At 43.0% G+C, this 14,997-nt stretch overlaps 1 protein-coding gene across 2 annotated transcripts in view; it reads left to right on the top strand.

The window, feature by feature from the left end:
* The window catches only part of CRIM1 (cysteine rich transmembrane BMP regulator 1), a 205,186-nt gene that overhangs the window by 160,552 nt on the left and 29,637 nt on the right, over nt 1–14,997 (top strand). The window contains exons 10-13 of one of the 2 annotated variants that reach the window (XM_082427665.1): nt 1,238–1,359; nt 2,484–2,693; nt 6,244–6,459; nt 11,119–11,340. In XM_082427665.1, the coding sequence (XP_082283791.1) occupies nt 1,238–1,359; nt 2,484–2,693; nt 6,244–6,459; nt 11,119–11,340 (770 nt within the window). The remainder of the gene's footprint in view (nt 1–1,237; nt 1,360–2,483; nt 2,694–6,243; nt 6,460–11,118; nt 11,341–14,997) is intronic. The other variant, XM_082427666.1, reaches the window with a different exon arrangement.

Raw genomic sequence — 14,997 nt, 5'->3', positions numbered from 1 at the left:
ACAGTCTATGACAGGAGTGCGAAGCATTCATTTAATTCATTGTTTTCATTATATTGATATAAATACGTAGACCCTAGTGTTCACTTCTCATTTCACTTAGCAGATTGTAGTTTGTCACTTGGGCAGTTATATACCAAGGGTTTCCCATGGGGCCATCTTCTTTTAGAGCCCCTTAATTTGTCCAAGATGAGAAAGAACAGGGTTTATTTTTTTAGTTGAACACCACTGTTGCCACTTAGGGCTCCTTGGGATGAAACCTAAGGATTAATAGACTTAACTCCACCTTCTCTGCTGCCCAGGAAGCCCAACTAGGGCAAAGCTTGTAGAGGAGATGTAGAGGCGCCTAAGAGAGGAGCTGCAGGTAGTGGACAGAAGACACAGGAGGGCAGGTTAGCACCTTTTGTAATAGGGTCATTCTCCTTTTAGAGAAAATAAGGAATTGTTGCTAAGAATTTTTTTGTCCTCTTAAACTATGGTGATCTTTTAATAAACATATATTTATTTAATATCATCTTTCTGATCAACACAAAATTTAGGCACTCTAGCTTATTAAAGGGAAAAAAAAGTTCATCCAGCCATTTCCCTTTATCCTCCATGCTTCAGTCATGCCCCACAGGTGGAGCATTTTTCAATTGGTATTCTTTTCTGACTAATGAGGTAATTACTGGACATTGACTGCAGGACTTCTTAAACGTTTTGTTCTTCATCAACATTTACGCAGCATTCCCAGGTCAATGGATCCTTAAGTTCTCCTATCTGCTAAAAAATTCCGTAGATATCTAAGTAAAATGTTTAGTAGTGTCTGAAATTTCTCAAGAGAATGTGGTCGTCTGAGGAAGCCTATGGTTCTGACAGAAGAAGGACTTCTGCCCTAATGCTGGCCTCCAACATTGACCAGCAATATATCCTTCACCTTCCTATTCATGGAGCTGCACATTCATCTTTTTGTACTGTGGTACCACTTTTCCCAATTAAATCAACAGTTATGTCATTGGGATTCTGACAGTCACATCCTAGAGCACCTAAGTGCTTGGACAGTTCTAACCATTGGCCATGGGTGGGTGGTGGTCATGGCCACAGGGAGCTAATTACACATCACTCCAGGGGGTTTTGAGAGCAGAGGGTCAAGTCATTCTGCTTAATGAGAATATCACTTCAGTGACCCTTGGTCTAAGCACTTGGGTATCACTTGAGACTTTTGGATTTTCTGACCTCTGACAAAATTTTAATTACCCAGGAAGAATAAGCATGGCTGTGACATCTGTCGCTGTAAGAAATGCCCAGAGCTCCCATGCAGTAAGATCTGCGCCTTGGGTTTCCAGCAGGACAGTCGTGGCTGTCTTATCTGCAAGTGCAGAGGTAAGTCCCAGCGCATAACCCTTCCCCGCTCAGAGCAGTCAGAGGCACAGAAACCAAGAACGGAAGTCAATGAAATAATTTCAGTGATTGCTGTCCACTCTGACACCACTGTCACTCTCTAGAGGACCATCCCTTGTCCTTTCATCTCAGTGGAATAAGAGCTCAGAATAGAATTTAAAGGAACGGGCCACACGTTGACCAAATTAATCACTTCTTAGCTCTTCAGTTTTACTTGTCTCAGGAACTTTAGCCTAAAGCGTCTTTATCTTGGCTTCCATAGAGTCTCCCTCTGTCCAGCAGTGGATCGAGACGATTGATACAGCGAAGGTCCCTTTTCACAGCCCTTTGAGGGTGGGTGAGGCTAAACAGTCTGCTTTGTGTATTTTCTTGGTAACACAGTTTTCCCTGAGAATGTAGACTTTTGCTGAATAACCACATGCCAGCCTATAGTTGTGTATAGGTGTGAGTCCTGGGTGTACCTTTTGCAGGACTTCCCCCTCAAGGAATGTTCCTGAAGCTGTGTGAGCCCTTACCCCAGCTCCAGCGCCACTGCCCACCCCAGTTGGTTTTAGCTGTCCACATGAGCCACGGATGAAGCAGTAAAAGACCCCTAAAGTTTGTTCTGTGTTTTTTCAGAGTTGGACAGTTACCACCTTAACAGTGTTTTTAGGAGGTCAGAGTAAACAGAAATCTAGTCACTGCTTCAATTGTTCTGCTGAACAAAAATCTGTTAGTTACTAGCGGCCCAGGATTGCCCCCCTGAATGATGATTTCTAGAGTGATTATTCTGCATGTATTAAACATATGTGTAACATTCACGCTGAAATCAATCATTGCTTGTTTACTGTATAGAATATGAGAACGTAGAGTGAAGGGAGGAAAAATAAGTTATAAGCCTACCAATAGCAGAGAAACGTATTTGCAGGGTTTTTTTCTCCCTTTTCCCTTTTTTCAAAATTGAGAGCATATTAACTTAAATTCTTTTCATGATCCTTTCCTGTGTCACAAGCTGTGCTATGTAGACAGGATTTTTGGTGGCTGGGTCGCATTACCTGTAAGGAACTACAGGCTGTTTCTCCTGTGCAGTAGCTCCTTCTTTACCAGGCTGCCTTCTGTCTGTCCAGAGGTCCCTGCTGCAGCCGGGCCACCCGTCCTGTCAGGCACATGTCTGTCCATGGAGGGTCATCATCATAAAAATGAGGAAAGCTGGCATGATGGGTGCCGGGAATGCTACTGTCACAGTGGACGGGAAATGTGCGCTCTGATCACCTGCCCGGTGCCTGCCTGCGGCAACCCCACCATTCATCCGGGACAGTGCTGCCCGTCATGTTCAGGTAAAAGCTGGCCGCCGTCTCGTGTGCTCCCTAAGCAAGTGACTTTTGCCTCATCACATCTGTAATTCCGGGGGAAGTGCAGGGGACGACCCCTGGAACATATTTCAGCTCTCTGGTTTTTGTCAACGATAGCCACGAGTGTCAGCCAGGTGCTATATACATGATTAGCCAAAAACCAGAGAATTATTCTAAAGCTCTAAAACCACTCTCCTTATTTTTGAAGGTTTACTCAATTACATTGGTCTTTGAACTACATTTGTGTACAGGTTTGTGGGCTTATGTACTTAAAGCTCCAGCTCTCCATCTTACGGATAGTGTATTAAGGCTGAATGTCTTAGTTAATTGGAGGGGGTTGTTGTTAATTTTATTCCATGAAAGCTTCTTATTTATAAAGTAATATTCGAGAGGGAGAGAATTACTGAAGTCTGTGGATATTGCTTTTTTTTAAATTAATGGATATGTGGTAGTCTTGCCAAATGGAGATGTTTAGAGTGACCACACATCCAAAACATTTACAGTCATAATAATGGTAATCCAGATAAGTTAGTAGAAGAACATAACAGATAGCGGTCCAAATTATGGTTGTCCATAACAGTAATTATTACGGTAATACCTCATCTAGTGCCTTTGATCCAAAGAGCTCAGCATGGTTTCATAGTTATTATTTCTTCCACCGAGTGGAGGCCACTGAATTAGGGAAAAATACGCTTAAGCAGTTTTTGTTTGGAAAACAGACACAGAGAGATTAGCTTTCTTACCCAAAGTAAAGTAGTGTGTCAGCTAGAGGGCCAGGGAGACATGAAGTCTCCTGATTCTTGCATCGGATTTCTTTTGAAGTTGAAATGTACTGTCCGGTTTTGGGGTAGGGATCGTATTTCCCCGGTCAGTCTTGGTTCTGTATCTCCCTCCACCTGTGCAACGGGTGCAGTCAGGAACCTGAGGCCTGGGCCTTTTGCAACAAGGCAGGCCTGGCCTGGGAGGGAGGTACCACATGCTGGCACCTCAGTCTGCACCTGCTTTGCCTGCCAGGGAGGGGGTTGGCAGAGGGGCACTGGAAGTCCTTTTTAGCCCTGACATTCTGCACACCTCAGTAACTAAGGTATCAAAGTGACAGGCAGCCCCCATACCCCTATAGGGGACCAGATGACAAAGTTGTTTTGTTTTGTTTTGCGTAGTTAAGCCAGATGTGCTCTGTATCAAAACTGCTTCCTCATTCACATGTTTTGCTAGTTAAATATGAAAAACCGCTAGTGTCCACTGAAACAGAAGATAAATGAACAATTTAATGAGACAGAACTCTGTGTTGACTCTTTGGGGAAGGAAAAATCATTTGTTCCAATGAAGACCCCATGCTTTAATTATAGGCATGAGTGTGCAGAGTGTGGCCTGCACCTGGGTCTTTGCTAAACGGTGGACTCGGTGAAGAACTCCGACTGGTGGAAATGCAAAGATATGACTAAGAATAGATGACTGACTTAAGCACTGAAAAGTCAGTGAAACCAAATCTAGTTTTCTCTATTACAGAGATATGGAAAGTTCTTAAACACACACAGAATTATTGATGTATTATTGTGGATGTGTGACTATCTAGATATACACATATAAAAACATACAGGTATTGATATATGTAGTATGGATGTGTAGGTATGTTTTTTTTCCAAAAGTCTTTAGTGAGTTGCCACATATGGATCTTTCTGAATAGAGACCCCAGCATTGTTGCAATTGTGGAGTCCTACTTTAAAGAATATTTTCTCCTGCCTTCTATTCAAGGATCAGCTGTTTTTCCTTCTGAGATAAGTGAGCAGCCTCTGAACTCCTCTGACAGAAGATTCACCAAATGATACTGTGTCTCAGATTTTTTTTCCCTATCTTTCTTACCCTCTACCTTTCAGTTTTTCTATCACCTCCGTCTATCTGGTCACTCATGTTTTGCCTTGAGGCACATGGGTATATATATAGCAAAGGAATTCACAGAGTAAGACACCTGCAAACACACATCATTTTTCTTCTGACCACTTCCTTACATGTCAGCATTTAAAAGGGCAGCAATTGTCGGTCCTCTCCGAGTCCTTTCAAAAGGGAGACTTTTTCCAACAGTAGTTTACTAATAGTCTTTGGAACTATTTTTTCTTTTTCTATAAACGGTGAGAAATGCACTTTTATCTCATCGCAGCTCAATTTTCATTCTAATTATCTTCCTTTCTACTTTCCTCATATACTAGAAAGTTTGGCCCGGTTGGTTATGAATGTAAGCGTTGGCTGATGTCAGTTTTCTGTGATATGTCCACTTGGTCAAAGTTCCAGTCTTTACTAGCTCCCTTGAGATAAAGCTGTATTAAAAGTTATACAATGCCTTCTTAGCTGGAGCTGGGCCCACACCACTGTATCTCATCAGTATTGCTACCTCTCAGGCTGACCACTGCTTTGAAAGTCACAGCCCGTGAGTTCGTAGGAGACGTCAGCTCTGAGTATCTCTGCAGAAATAGGGTAGTTCTTCGGAGGCCCAAATTCCACTGATCTCCAAGCGTGAGCCCGCCATGGTGTCTCCAGATGGCTTCTCCGCAGGGTTGCACACTGTCAGCACCTTCTTGAAACGCCTGTTGTATTTGGATGACACGAATATGGTTAATATCTTCATACGTCTCATTTCCCCAGCACAACTTGAGGGCAACTCCCAGTGCCTCTCCAGACATTTTCAGCATTAAATTCCCTCTCTGTCACTATCATCTCACCAAGAGCCCCAAATCGCCTCTCGTCTGGGGAAAGAACTTAGTTGTCATCGGTCCCTGGGCGTTTACCTCTCTTGATCATATCGCCAAACAAATGTTTAGTCTCAGGTGAGGGTTCAGACTGTTGATTCTGAAAGAGCATTCCTGCTCAGTGTGCCGGCAGCTGGTCGGGATTGGGGTGTGTCCTGCTCAACAGTAGGACTTACTTCTAAGCCTGAAAGGACTCAGGGTCCCAGAGATAATGAAGTGAATGGGGCACAAATCAGTTTACAATTGTATTTAATCTGGAGGTGTATCCATGATCCAGACAAACATAGACTTGGGTTCAGATCCCTTGTCTGCCCTTAATACTCTGGGTTCTCAGTTTCCTTATATGTTAAATAGGATAACAGTACCTGTTCACATGATTGGTGTAAGGAATAAGTGAAGTAACATATGTAAAGCACTAACATGGAAACTGGACCATAGTAAGCATTCAGTAAATGAGAGATCTTTATTCTAGATAACCCTACACATTCGCAGACATCCCCTAAGGGGCTCCTGTTCTCTTCAACAGTAGGAGTCCCCGTAATTTAATTATCTCGTTGGAGCCTCTCATTACTGTTGACAAACTGGAACCACTTGAACCTCACTTCCTGAAACTGGCTCTTCTGCTGTTGCCTTATATTTCTGTGCATGGAATGTTTTCTTCCCTGTTCTCTTGAGGGAAACAGCCAATTCATCTTCTCTGTCCCTTAAAGCCCACAGCACCAGGTTCTTCCCGAGCTGGTAAGACTGCAGATGAATAATTTCTTGTGTTTGGATTTTGTGTCGTTCCCCAGATGACTTTGTGGTGCAGAAGCTGGAGCTCAGCACCCCCTCCATTTGCCATGCCCCTGGGGGAGAGTACTTTGTGGAAGGAGAAACGTGGCACATTGACACCTGTACTCAGTGCACCTGCCACAGTGGGCGGGTGCTGTGTGAGACAGAGGTGTGCCCACCGCTGCTGTGCCAGAACCCCACGCGCACCCAGGACTCCTGCTGCCCACAGTGTCCAGGTAACCGGCACTGCGCCTCGGGATGCACTGGGCCGGCGGGGAGGGGCTGCAGCCTGGGCATTGTCATTCTGCAGGACCGGTGGGCTGGGTTGAGCCCCACGTGGGAGTGTGCCAGACCCAGTCACCAGTAACCCGGGCAGGAACATCTGGCAGGCAGCTTTCTAAATTCATTCCTTTCTATCGACCGCATATTTATGCAATCAATATGCCTTGCACCTGAGGTGACTTTGAACAACAGCAGCAAAAGAAAAAATTGTTTCTTTCTACCCTTTTTTTCTTAACCCTGCATCTCAGACTCAAGAGACAGTCCTGCTGTACCAGATTATTCCAGATGATTTTGCTACTGTGAAAAGTCATCTTTGTCTTTACAAAATGTGAAGAGCAGTTATTGATAAATAATGTAAATAAAATTCTTTGAAATATGTAAGGGTGGTGGAGATACTTTGAGAATGTTAAACAGAGGAATCGCTAAAAGATGCATAATGCCCACCTTCTCAAATCTGTGATGATTAAGTTAAGATCCAAAAGTACTAAGTGACCAGCACTGCATATGTACAAAGAGTACTATTGTTTTCTTGGTTTTTTTAGTTCTCAGATAATCTGGCCTTAGCAGGTGAATTTATGGTCATGAAACAAATATAATGAAATTTTGTCAGACTTTTAAACATAAGTTGCTGATTATGCAACGAAAGTAGCAATTCTAATTAACACTAGAATATATGACTTAATTTGTATAATTACCAAGTTGACAGCACAATAGTTTTGTTGTTGCTCAGTCTTTTATCTTTTCAACTTAAATCAATAATCATTTACCTTCTAAATGTATGGTCTTAGAGCATTTCTGCTCAGTAAAACACAAGCCCTTGTATTTTATTACTTTTTTTACATTGGATTATCTAGTCAGCCAGCTAGAATCTATTGTTCTGTCATTATATAACCAGCGTAGTTGATGTCCAGAATTCTTCCTGGGTTCACATTGATGATATTTTTTAATTGCATCAGAGGAAATTGTGGGGATAGCAACATTATTTGCTGTTGTCATCATGCCCTGCTGCTGAGGTATTATCATCTTAGTACAGAATCTTTGGCGTAATTTTCAACCATGTTAATCTGAAAAGCTTAATTAGTGCAACGTCTTTTCTAGTATAAGAAATAGTTCAGATGTATTACGTTGTTAGGATATACCCTAGTCCCTCCTATATTTTTATCATCACTCTTTTACTTAGACACAAACCATAATATTTCTCTGTTAATATATGACCATGACTATTCCCATCCTCCTGGTGGAAACTACTCTGAGTGGTCTCTTCACTGGTGATCATGAATTTATATCCGTTCATATATTCATTTTACAAGTGCTTATGGAATGCCTGAATTGAGCCATGGGGATCCCGGGGTTGATGAGAACAGCCACAACTCCTGTCCTATGGAGCAGTAATCCAAAAGAAGAGCTGAGCAATCCAGTACTCCACCTTTAAGTAAATCATGACAGAGTGAGAGGAGTGCCTGGAAAGGAAAGCATTAAGAGCACACGTAACCCAGGAAGCTTTAACTAAAGTGGGAAGTACCTCTGTTCCCACTTGTCCGAGGATCTGAGGACAAATATAGGGGTTGGCCCAAATTTATTGGTGGGACACCTGACTGGACTCAGAGGTTCAGCCCAGGCAAAGAACAAGAGCTCCCTGGAAATGGGACTCCTGTGTGTGCCAAGGACTGATTTCTTAGAGCCAGGTCTGAAGGCCAGTGCGCGTGAGCAGAGGCCCTGCCGATTCTAGCAGAGCAGAGATCTCCCCTCTAGAAACAGGAACAAGCACCCCATGTGTGCCTGGCTTTGGCTTCTCCTATATAAACGTATGCCTAGGTGACTCTCCCTTACTTTACATATAACTTGAGAGATACTTCAGTGATAGCCTTCATCTTAAATGTCAGGACTTTCTGTTTCCTAGATCAGTATTCTGAAGGTTACACTTAAATCTGTGAATAAGTTTGTATCTAGAATGCTCTTGTATTTTAAAATCAGTCACCTACCCCATCACTGATCTTTCTGAACTTTCCATTCATGGTTGTGTTGCAGCGATAAAAAGATAAAAAGTCTTAAAATTCAGAACATTGATTTCTTCACATTGCAGTAAATTTCGACAGCAGCATTGATAAATGGAGTATTTCACATCTAGAAAAATACCATCTCTAATCTTAGGATACTTGCATCCTAAAGTTGTCCCAAAATGATATATATGTACAACTAGAAGAGTTGCATCCCTCATGGTGATTGTATCTCCTGGGATGCCTTGTCGTTCCCTCTGTCCTTAACTCCCCCTCTCCTCTGGCCTGGTTTAGAGCAAGGTCTAGAAACGGAAGTGGGCTCATGAAGAAAGACTGAGCATCCCTGTAGGTGATGATACTTCACCAAGGTGAGAAAGGCAGAGAATAGAAAAGCACTTCTTTCTTTTTTCACACTTTTAAAATTCTCTTTCATTTTTGATTTTTTAAAGTTGGAAAGAAGCGTAGCATGGAAGAGAGATCCCTCGTTTCTTCTTTTATTTCTCTGGTATAGAAATAAAAAGAATGAATGAACACCAGTGAAAGAACTGGTAAAAACAAAATAAGTGAGTTAATATTTAGAATCAGAAGTGTAAAGAAGGGGTCTCATTTTTTCCTAAAAATTGAAAGAAAGGCCCAAAGGAGGAAGATAGCCTGGGCAAGATTCCCAAATGATGTCTTCAGTCAGGGCTCAGAAGTCTCTTGCTCTGGGGGCTAAAGACCTGCAGACACTGCATCTCAGCTGCAGCTCTCACTCCAGCTCTGCCGGCACATTCCCATGTCTCCTGGGGTCCCCTCCAGACTCTAGGATGTTCATTTCAGCTACTATTTCATGCTTCCATCGCTGCCGTGCCTGCTTCCTCTTCTAAGTTTTCAGACACCAGGTTGGGTGTTGCTTGTGAGAGCTAAGCTGTCATAACACACAGAAACCTCGTGGCAATTTGCAGAGCCTCGTGTAGAGTAGTGTGAGTTGCCCTGATTTCCAGCCAAATCAAAAGTTAACATCAGTCAATCTCTTAAAAAGAAATTATCCCTAGACATGGATGATCCAGAAGAGATGCCTGAGAAAGTAATCCCATTTTACCATCTTTAACTCATATGCATGTGATCTGTGGAAACTTATCTAAAATTGGACCTGAAGCACATTTGGAACAATGGAACCAATGGCTGTTCTTTCACTGTCGCTGCCTTCAGGACTGGCAGTAGGAGATACAGTTACACGCTTTGGGTTCAGAGCCCAAAATAAAGCAATTGCTTTATTTTATATAGTCTCAAAGAGACTCCTCTTGTCAAATCAAACTTGTTGGCTGTAGGGTGTATTCAGGAGGTGGATGGGAGGAAAATGGGACACTTAGAGCTTCTGCATCACTGTGATAACTACATGTAAATGAAAGAGCAGACTTCATGATGTTGACTATGAGAACAGATGATAATTCTTCTGACCCTGTATCCTTTGAGAAAATGGGATTCTCTTAGAGGTTTGCTGGGTGGGACCATCATGGCTTTTTCTAGACTCTCAAGTGCAAAGGTGGTTGGAAGTGCTCTCTTGTCAGTGCAATTGTGACATTTCTAAACTAGGAAACCTCACTAACTAGTATTACACTTTCCTTTGTTATATCCCAGTCGGCTTTCTACTTGAGCTTACAGCTCTCAAGTCAGTTCAGTGAATGGCAAGACCCAAAGAGATATCTGAGTTTTCTGGTGACGTTCTTTTCTGTTTCAAGTTGTTACTAGATCTGGAGACCCTCTAGTCTGTATTTATGTAGCAGAAACACACAAGTCTTGCAGATGATTTCTCTGTAGGTGCATCCTCAGGAGTGAATTACATTTCCCATCATCTTTCAGCCATTAATGTGAATGCCTGAACATTGAAGTATTACATACAGTTTGAAAATCTGTTTGGGTGTTAATTGGTTAGGACTGCGTGTGGCTGCAAGTAGGAGAAAACCCAGCTACAGTTTTTAAACAGAGGTTTCTTTTCCATACATTATGAGAAGCTTGGAGACAGATGTTGATCCCATTGATTTAGTGTCTTAGTGATATCAAGGCCTGTCTCTTACAGGTATGATAAGTGTATTATAGCTACAGGCGACACACTCATAGTCAAGGCAGGAAGAATGTGGAAGCATGTGGGTAGCTTCACATCTGCCCTTCTTTTAAGAAAGTGAAAGCTTTCCCAGAAATCCCTGATTAGCCAGTGAATCCGTTAGCCACAGCCAGGTGACATGGCCACCCCTAGCTGTGCCGGAGACTAGAAAAGGAGGGAGCAGTGGTCCCACGTGACATATCCCCCTTGTGATCCAGGGCCTCAGCCACCCCACCCCCGACCTTAAAATCAGGAGCTCGTTAAGTTAAGGAGGAAAGGTAGAGTGGATATCGTGCAAGCAACTAACAGAATCTCTGCAACAGATCTCTTTTGGTCTTTGTTGTTTTTGTTTTAAAACTCCAGACCCTGTCAGAGTCAGATGTGCTGTGTCGTTACTGAGTCCATTTTAAGGAGGCACACAAAGCCCTGGTGACCGAGCATGCTTTGTATGGGACAGAGTGAAACTCACTGTGTTGCACAGTGGGTGGCCTGCAGCATCTTTTTTTCTGCTGACCTTCTGTTCATTTTTCCAGATGAACCTCTCCAGCCTTCCTCATCCCATAATGACAGCGTGCCTAGTTACTGCAAAAATGATGAAGGGGATATATTCCTGGCAGCGGAGTCCTGGAAGCCGGATGTGTGTACCAGCTGCGTGTGCATGGATAGCGTAATTAGCTGTTACTCTGAGTCTTGCCCTTCAGTATCCTGTGAAAGACCTGTGTTGAGAAAAGGCCAGTGTTGTCCCTACTGCATAGGTAAGACCAAGAAAAAAAAATCCTTCCTTTCTCCCAGTGGCCACTAAATCTACTTTGACAGCCATTTGCCTAGATCAGTTAATAATTTTGAAATCTGCTTTTCTGGTTGACGTGCCACATAGAATCAATGTAGTCACATCAGGCGGAGGAAAGACATGGTGGATGTGTTCCTGAGATAAAGCATACTAAGAATAAGAAAAGCTCTCTGAGGATGTCGTGATGCTATAGCGCTGTCTCTCTTGGGCTCCTTTGCCATTTCAGGATTTTCAATATTGGAACTCTTCCTTCACCCTGTTACTGACCGTGGTCTTTTTGTCCACAGAGAAACACCATGTCCCATATCAGAGTACACTTAGTGCCTAAGCTTGCCACTGCCTTGAGATCAGCTAAATACCATATACTAATTTAATCCCCCAATTACTCCTCTGTCTGCTAACACTTAATTGATTCTATTTAAACCATGTGGTTGTCCGTGTGGAGGGCTTAGGGACACAGAGTGAGGCCTGAGTGACTGACAGAGCCCTCTCCTTCACGTGACCCACGGGGATACATCTTGTGAGCAGAGGACATATGTATATCAGCCCCTGACGTCTATACCAAAACTGGTCCTATGGACACAAGCCAGATGCCGTTCTGGAGTCCAGAAGGCGAGGCTCAGACAGCTGGCAGCTCTACTACAGGCACAGTCCCTGCTCCCAAGGCTCTCACTCTCTTTGATTGCTTTTGTCTCAAGTAAAGCTCATAAAGTCAAGTGAAAGACAATGACATATCTCAGTCCAGTTGTGAACCTGTAATCAGAGTGAGCAGGTGAAAAATTAGGCAAGCTGTATTAATGACAAGCATCGTGCAATTTATTGTTGAAGATTTTTGCATGCTTCGTAGATGCAAGTCAGTGCATATATTTGGGGCGATGCCTGAGGAGGAGGAGAAATCCTCTGGCCACAGGGCTTTGTAACGATCCCCATAGATGAGTCGATAAATGGCACTCAGGTGCACATCGGCCACCATTCAAGCTTATCAGGACAGCTCCTCTGGCCACTCTGTGGGGCCACTTCCTCTGAAGACTTATTCTACGCATTGGTATACAAGAGATGGAAAGATTTTTAAAGCACAATTTCTGGTCTCAGGAATTTTACAGAGCTTGAGTTTCTCAATGTAATGGTCAGGGAAAATTAAAAATTATGTGTGAAAGATGGATTCTCTTAATAGGGTGACTGTCTATCCAATTTATTCTTTAAACCATGCTTTTGTGAGTGAAGTGGGGACCGTTAATAATTATGTTGGGACCATGGCTGTAGGCCAGGAGTGTCCCTAGTAAATCGGGACATACGGTTGCTGCACCTCTTAGTGACTGGAGCGTTGGGTCTGCTGTAATACCCGTAAGCTTCGTAGCTCCTAAATGGAGCCAAAAATGTATCAAGGCATCCACCCAGCTTACTGCTACGTGTCTTCTCAGAGAGCTGACCAACAGTCATCTGGAAAGTGGCACAGCCCTTGGTGAGACCTGAATGAAAGGTGTAACCAGGCCACTATTTCAGACCAGGGTGTTGGTGGAGGGAGGGGGAAATGTCCAGCCAGGACCACTATATTTAAATACCAAAACTTCAGTCCTAAAGGAAACAGATGATAAATCAACCAGGGGCACTTGGATCACAGTTGGAAACTAGGGCCCAGGAGGCCTGAGAATTCTATTTACCTTCAGAGGAAAAACCCAGCAGTGAATTTCTTGTGTGTTGAAAACCCTCAAATTTAATTATTTTTAGATAAAAAAAGTTCCCGTTGTGTTCTGCTACTTAACTGGTAAATATGTGATTAGTAAATTACTCAACTAGTAAATTTGTTTCCATGTGATAACAGTAAATCACTTCTCTTTCTCACAAAACCAATTTAACAAAACCAAACTTATGGAAAGAAACCTGCATATCATAGTATTCTGTGCTGTCTTTTTTTTTTTTTTTTCTTTTGCCTGCATATTTTCCTATTCCAATTCCTGCATTATTTAGACCAGCAGTCCCCAACCTTTTGGGCACCAGGAAGCGGTTTCGTGGAAGACAGTTTTTCCATGGGGGGAGGTAGCGTTGGTTCAGGCTGGTAGCGCGAGCAATGGGGAGCGGCGGGGAGCGGCAGATGACGCTTCACTCACTCACTCGCCGCTCACCTCCTGCTGTGCGGCCCAGTTCCTAACAGGCCTCAGACTGGTAGCGGTCGCAGCCCAGGGGCTGGGAACCCTTGATTTAGATTGTACATTCATCTTTAGTGTGGGGAAGAAAATACCAATTTGGCCCCAATTTGTGATTTTGATTTCAAGTTAGATTGTAAGCACTTTCACTAAATTGTGGTTCATATAAGCTCATAATGATAGAGTGGAAATTTTATTTCTGTTACATCTCCCTCCACAAATACTACCCCCTCCCCTTGACACAGGTATAACTGTACTGTATAAACCTATGACGTATCTTCTGGGGAACGTATTGGGGAGTCTTAACATTTGATGCGTGATGCTGTGTGCTGTTGTCCTTGCATTCATCTTAGTGCTTCATACATGTTTTCTTACTGAAATAGTCATTAGGAGCCTCTATATGCATCATACTTTTCTGCAAGTAGCAAGGACCAGGTTATGTCCAAGCATATGAAGTCAAGTTCAGTTCATGACTGTGATATGGGGATTTTCTGACCCTCCAGTTTGTTCCCTTGGCCTCTCCAGGCTTATTCTCTTGTCAGCTTCCCGTCAGTGTGGTCCCTCTGTAAGGGCACCAAGCCCAGGCAGCACTAGTACACCTGCAGGCGGTTACTGGCGATGCCCCAGTGGCAAAGCCTGCATCCCCATCCAGATCACCTAGCAAAGGAAGAAGGTAGGAAGGCCATCATTCTGCATGTCATAAAGCCCCCAGTTGCTTCTCAGCAGGCATCGAGGACCAGTGCTTTCATTGTCTCCTGTTTTAGGCTTTCTCAGTTTGAACTCAGCTCCTTATTAACCCAGATAATCTGTTCCCGGGGTCACATGTGCCTCCTCCAAGCCTATAGTGCTGACCTCACCATGGCTGCAGGTCTCCTCCCTGGGGGAATGTTCTCCCTAATCAGTCAAATATGGAGCTCTAAAAACCTCAAACCTACCTTTAATCTGGCTTCTTTTTTAGTGCTAAAACCCCTGAAGAAAAGTGTGCTTGCTTTCACCTTGTAAAGTAGCCTTTTTTCTTACCACAAGAGAATTGGAAAGGGTGATCCTACTAAAAGTAGTGTAATTACGAATGTTTGTGTTCCTTTCAGATAAATTATCAAGTCACTAAAGTGCAATGATAATGCTTCTTTTCTGGTGTATGAAGGCCTCATATTATGTGTGCTAATTTAATAGAATGTGTAATACAGACATAATTAATAGGATTGATGATTAATTTTGAAAAGTGAACAGCTTTGCCTAATTACTTATAATACCCATCATTAGGGAATTCATCCTTGTCCTAGAAGGAAACTAGGTAGTAATTACCCAATCATTTTAATGGAACATCTTCTGATTCCCTAATTTTTTTATATTCCAGCTTCCTACACAAATACACACAAACTTAGATTTTATTTTCATAGGCTTTTTGACTGTAATGATGGCTTAAAGAAAGGGGAACAAGAATCAAGAGATGACTTGAATGTAGATCGGGGCGGGGG

Source organism: Balaenoptera physalus, assembly GCF_965194825.1.
Source record: "Balaenoptera physalus genome assembly, chromosome: 15".
NCBI lineage: Eukaryota > Metazoa > Chordata > Mammalia > Artiodactyla > Balaenopteridae > Balaenoptera > Balaenoptera physalus.
Note: the sequence above shows the minus strand (reverse complement) of the source record. Positions and strands in the feature narration are given on the sequence as shown.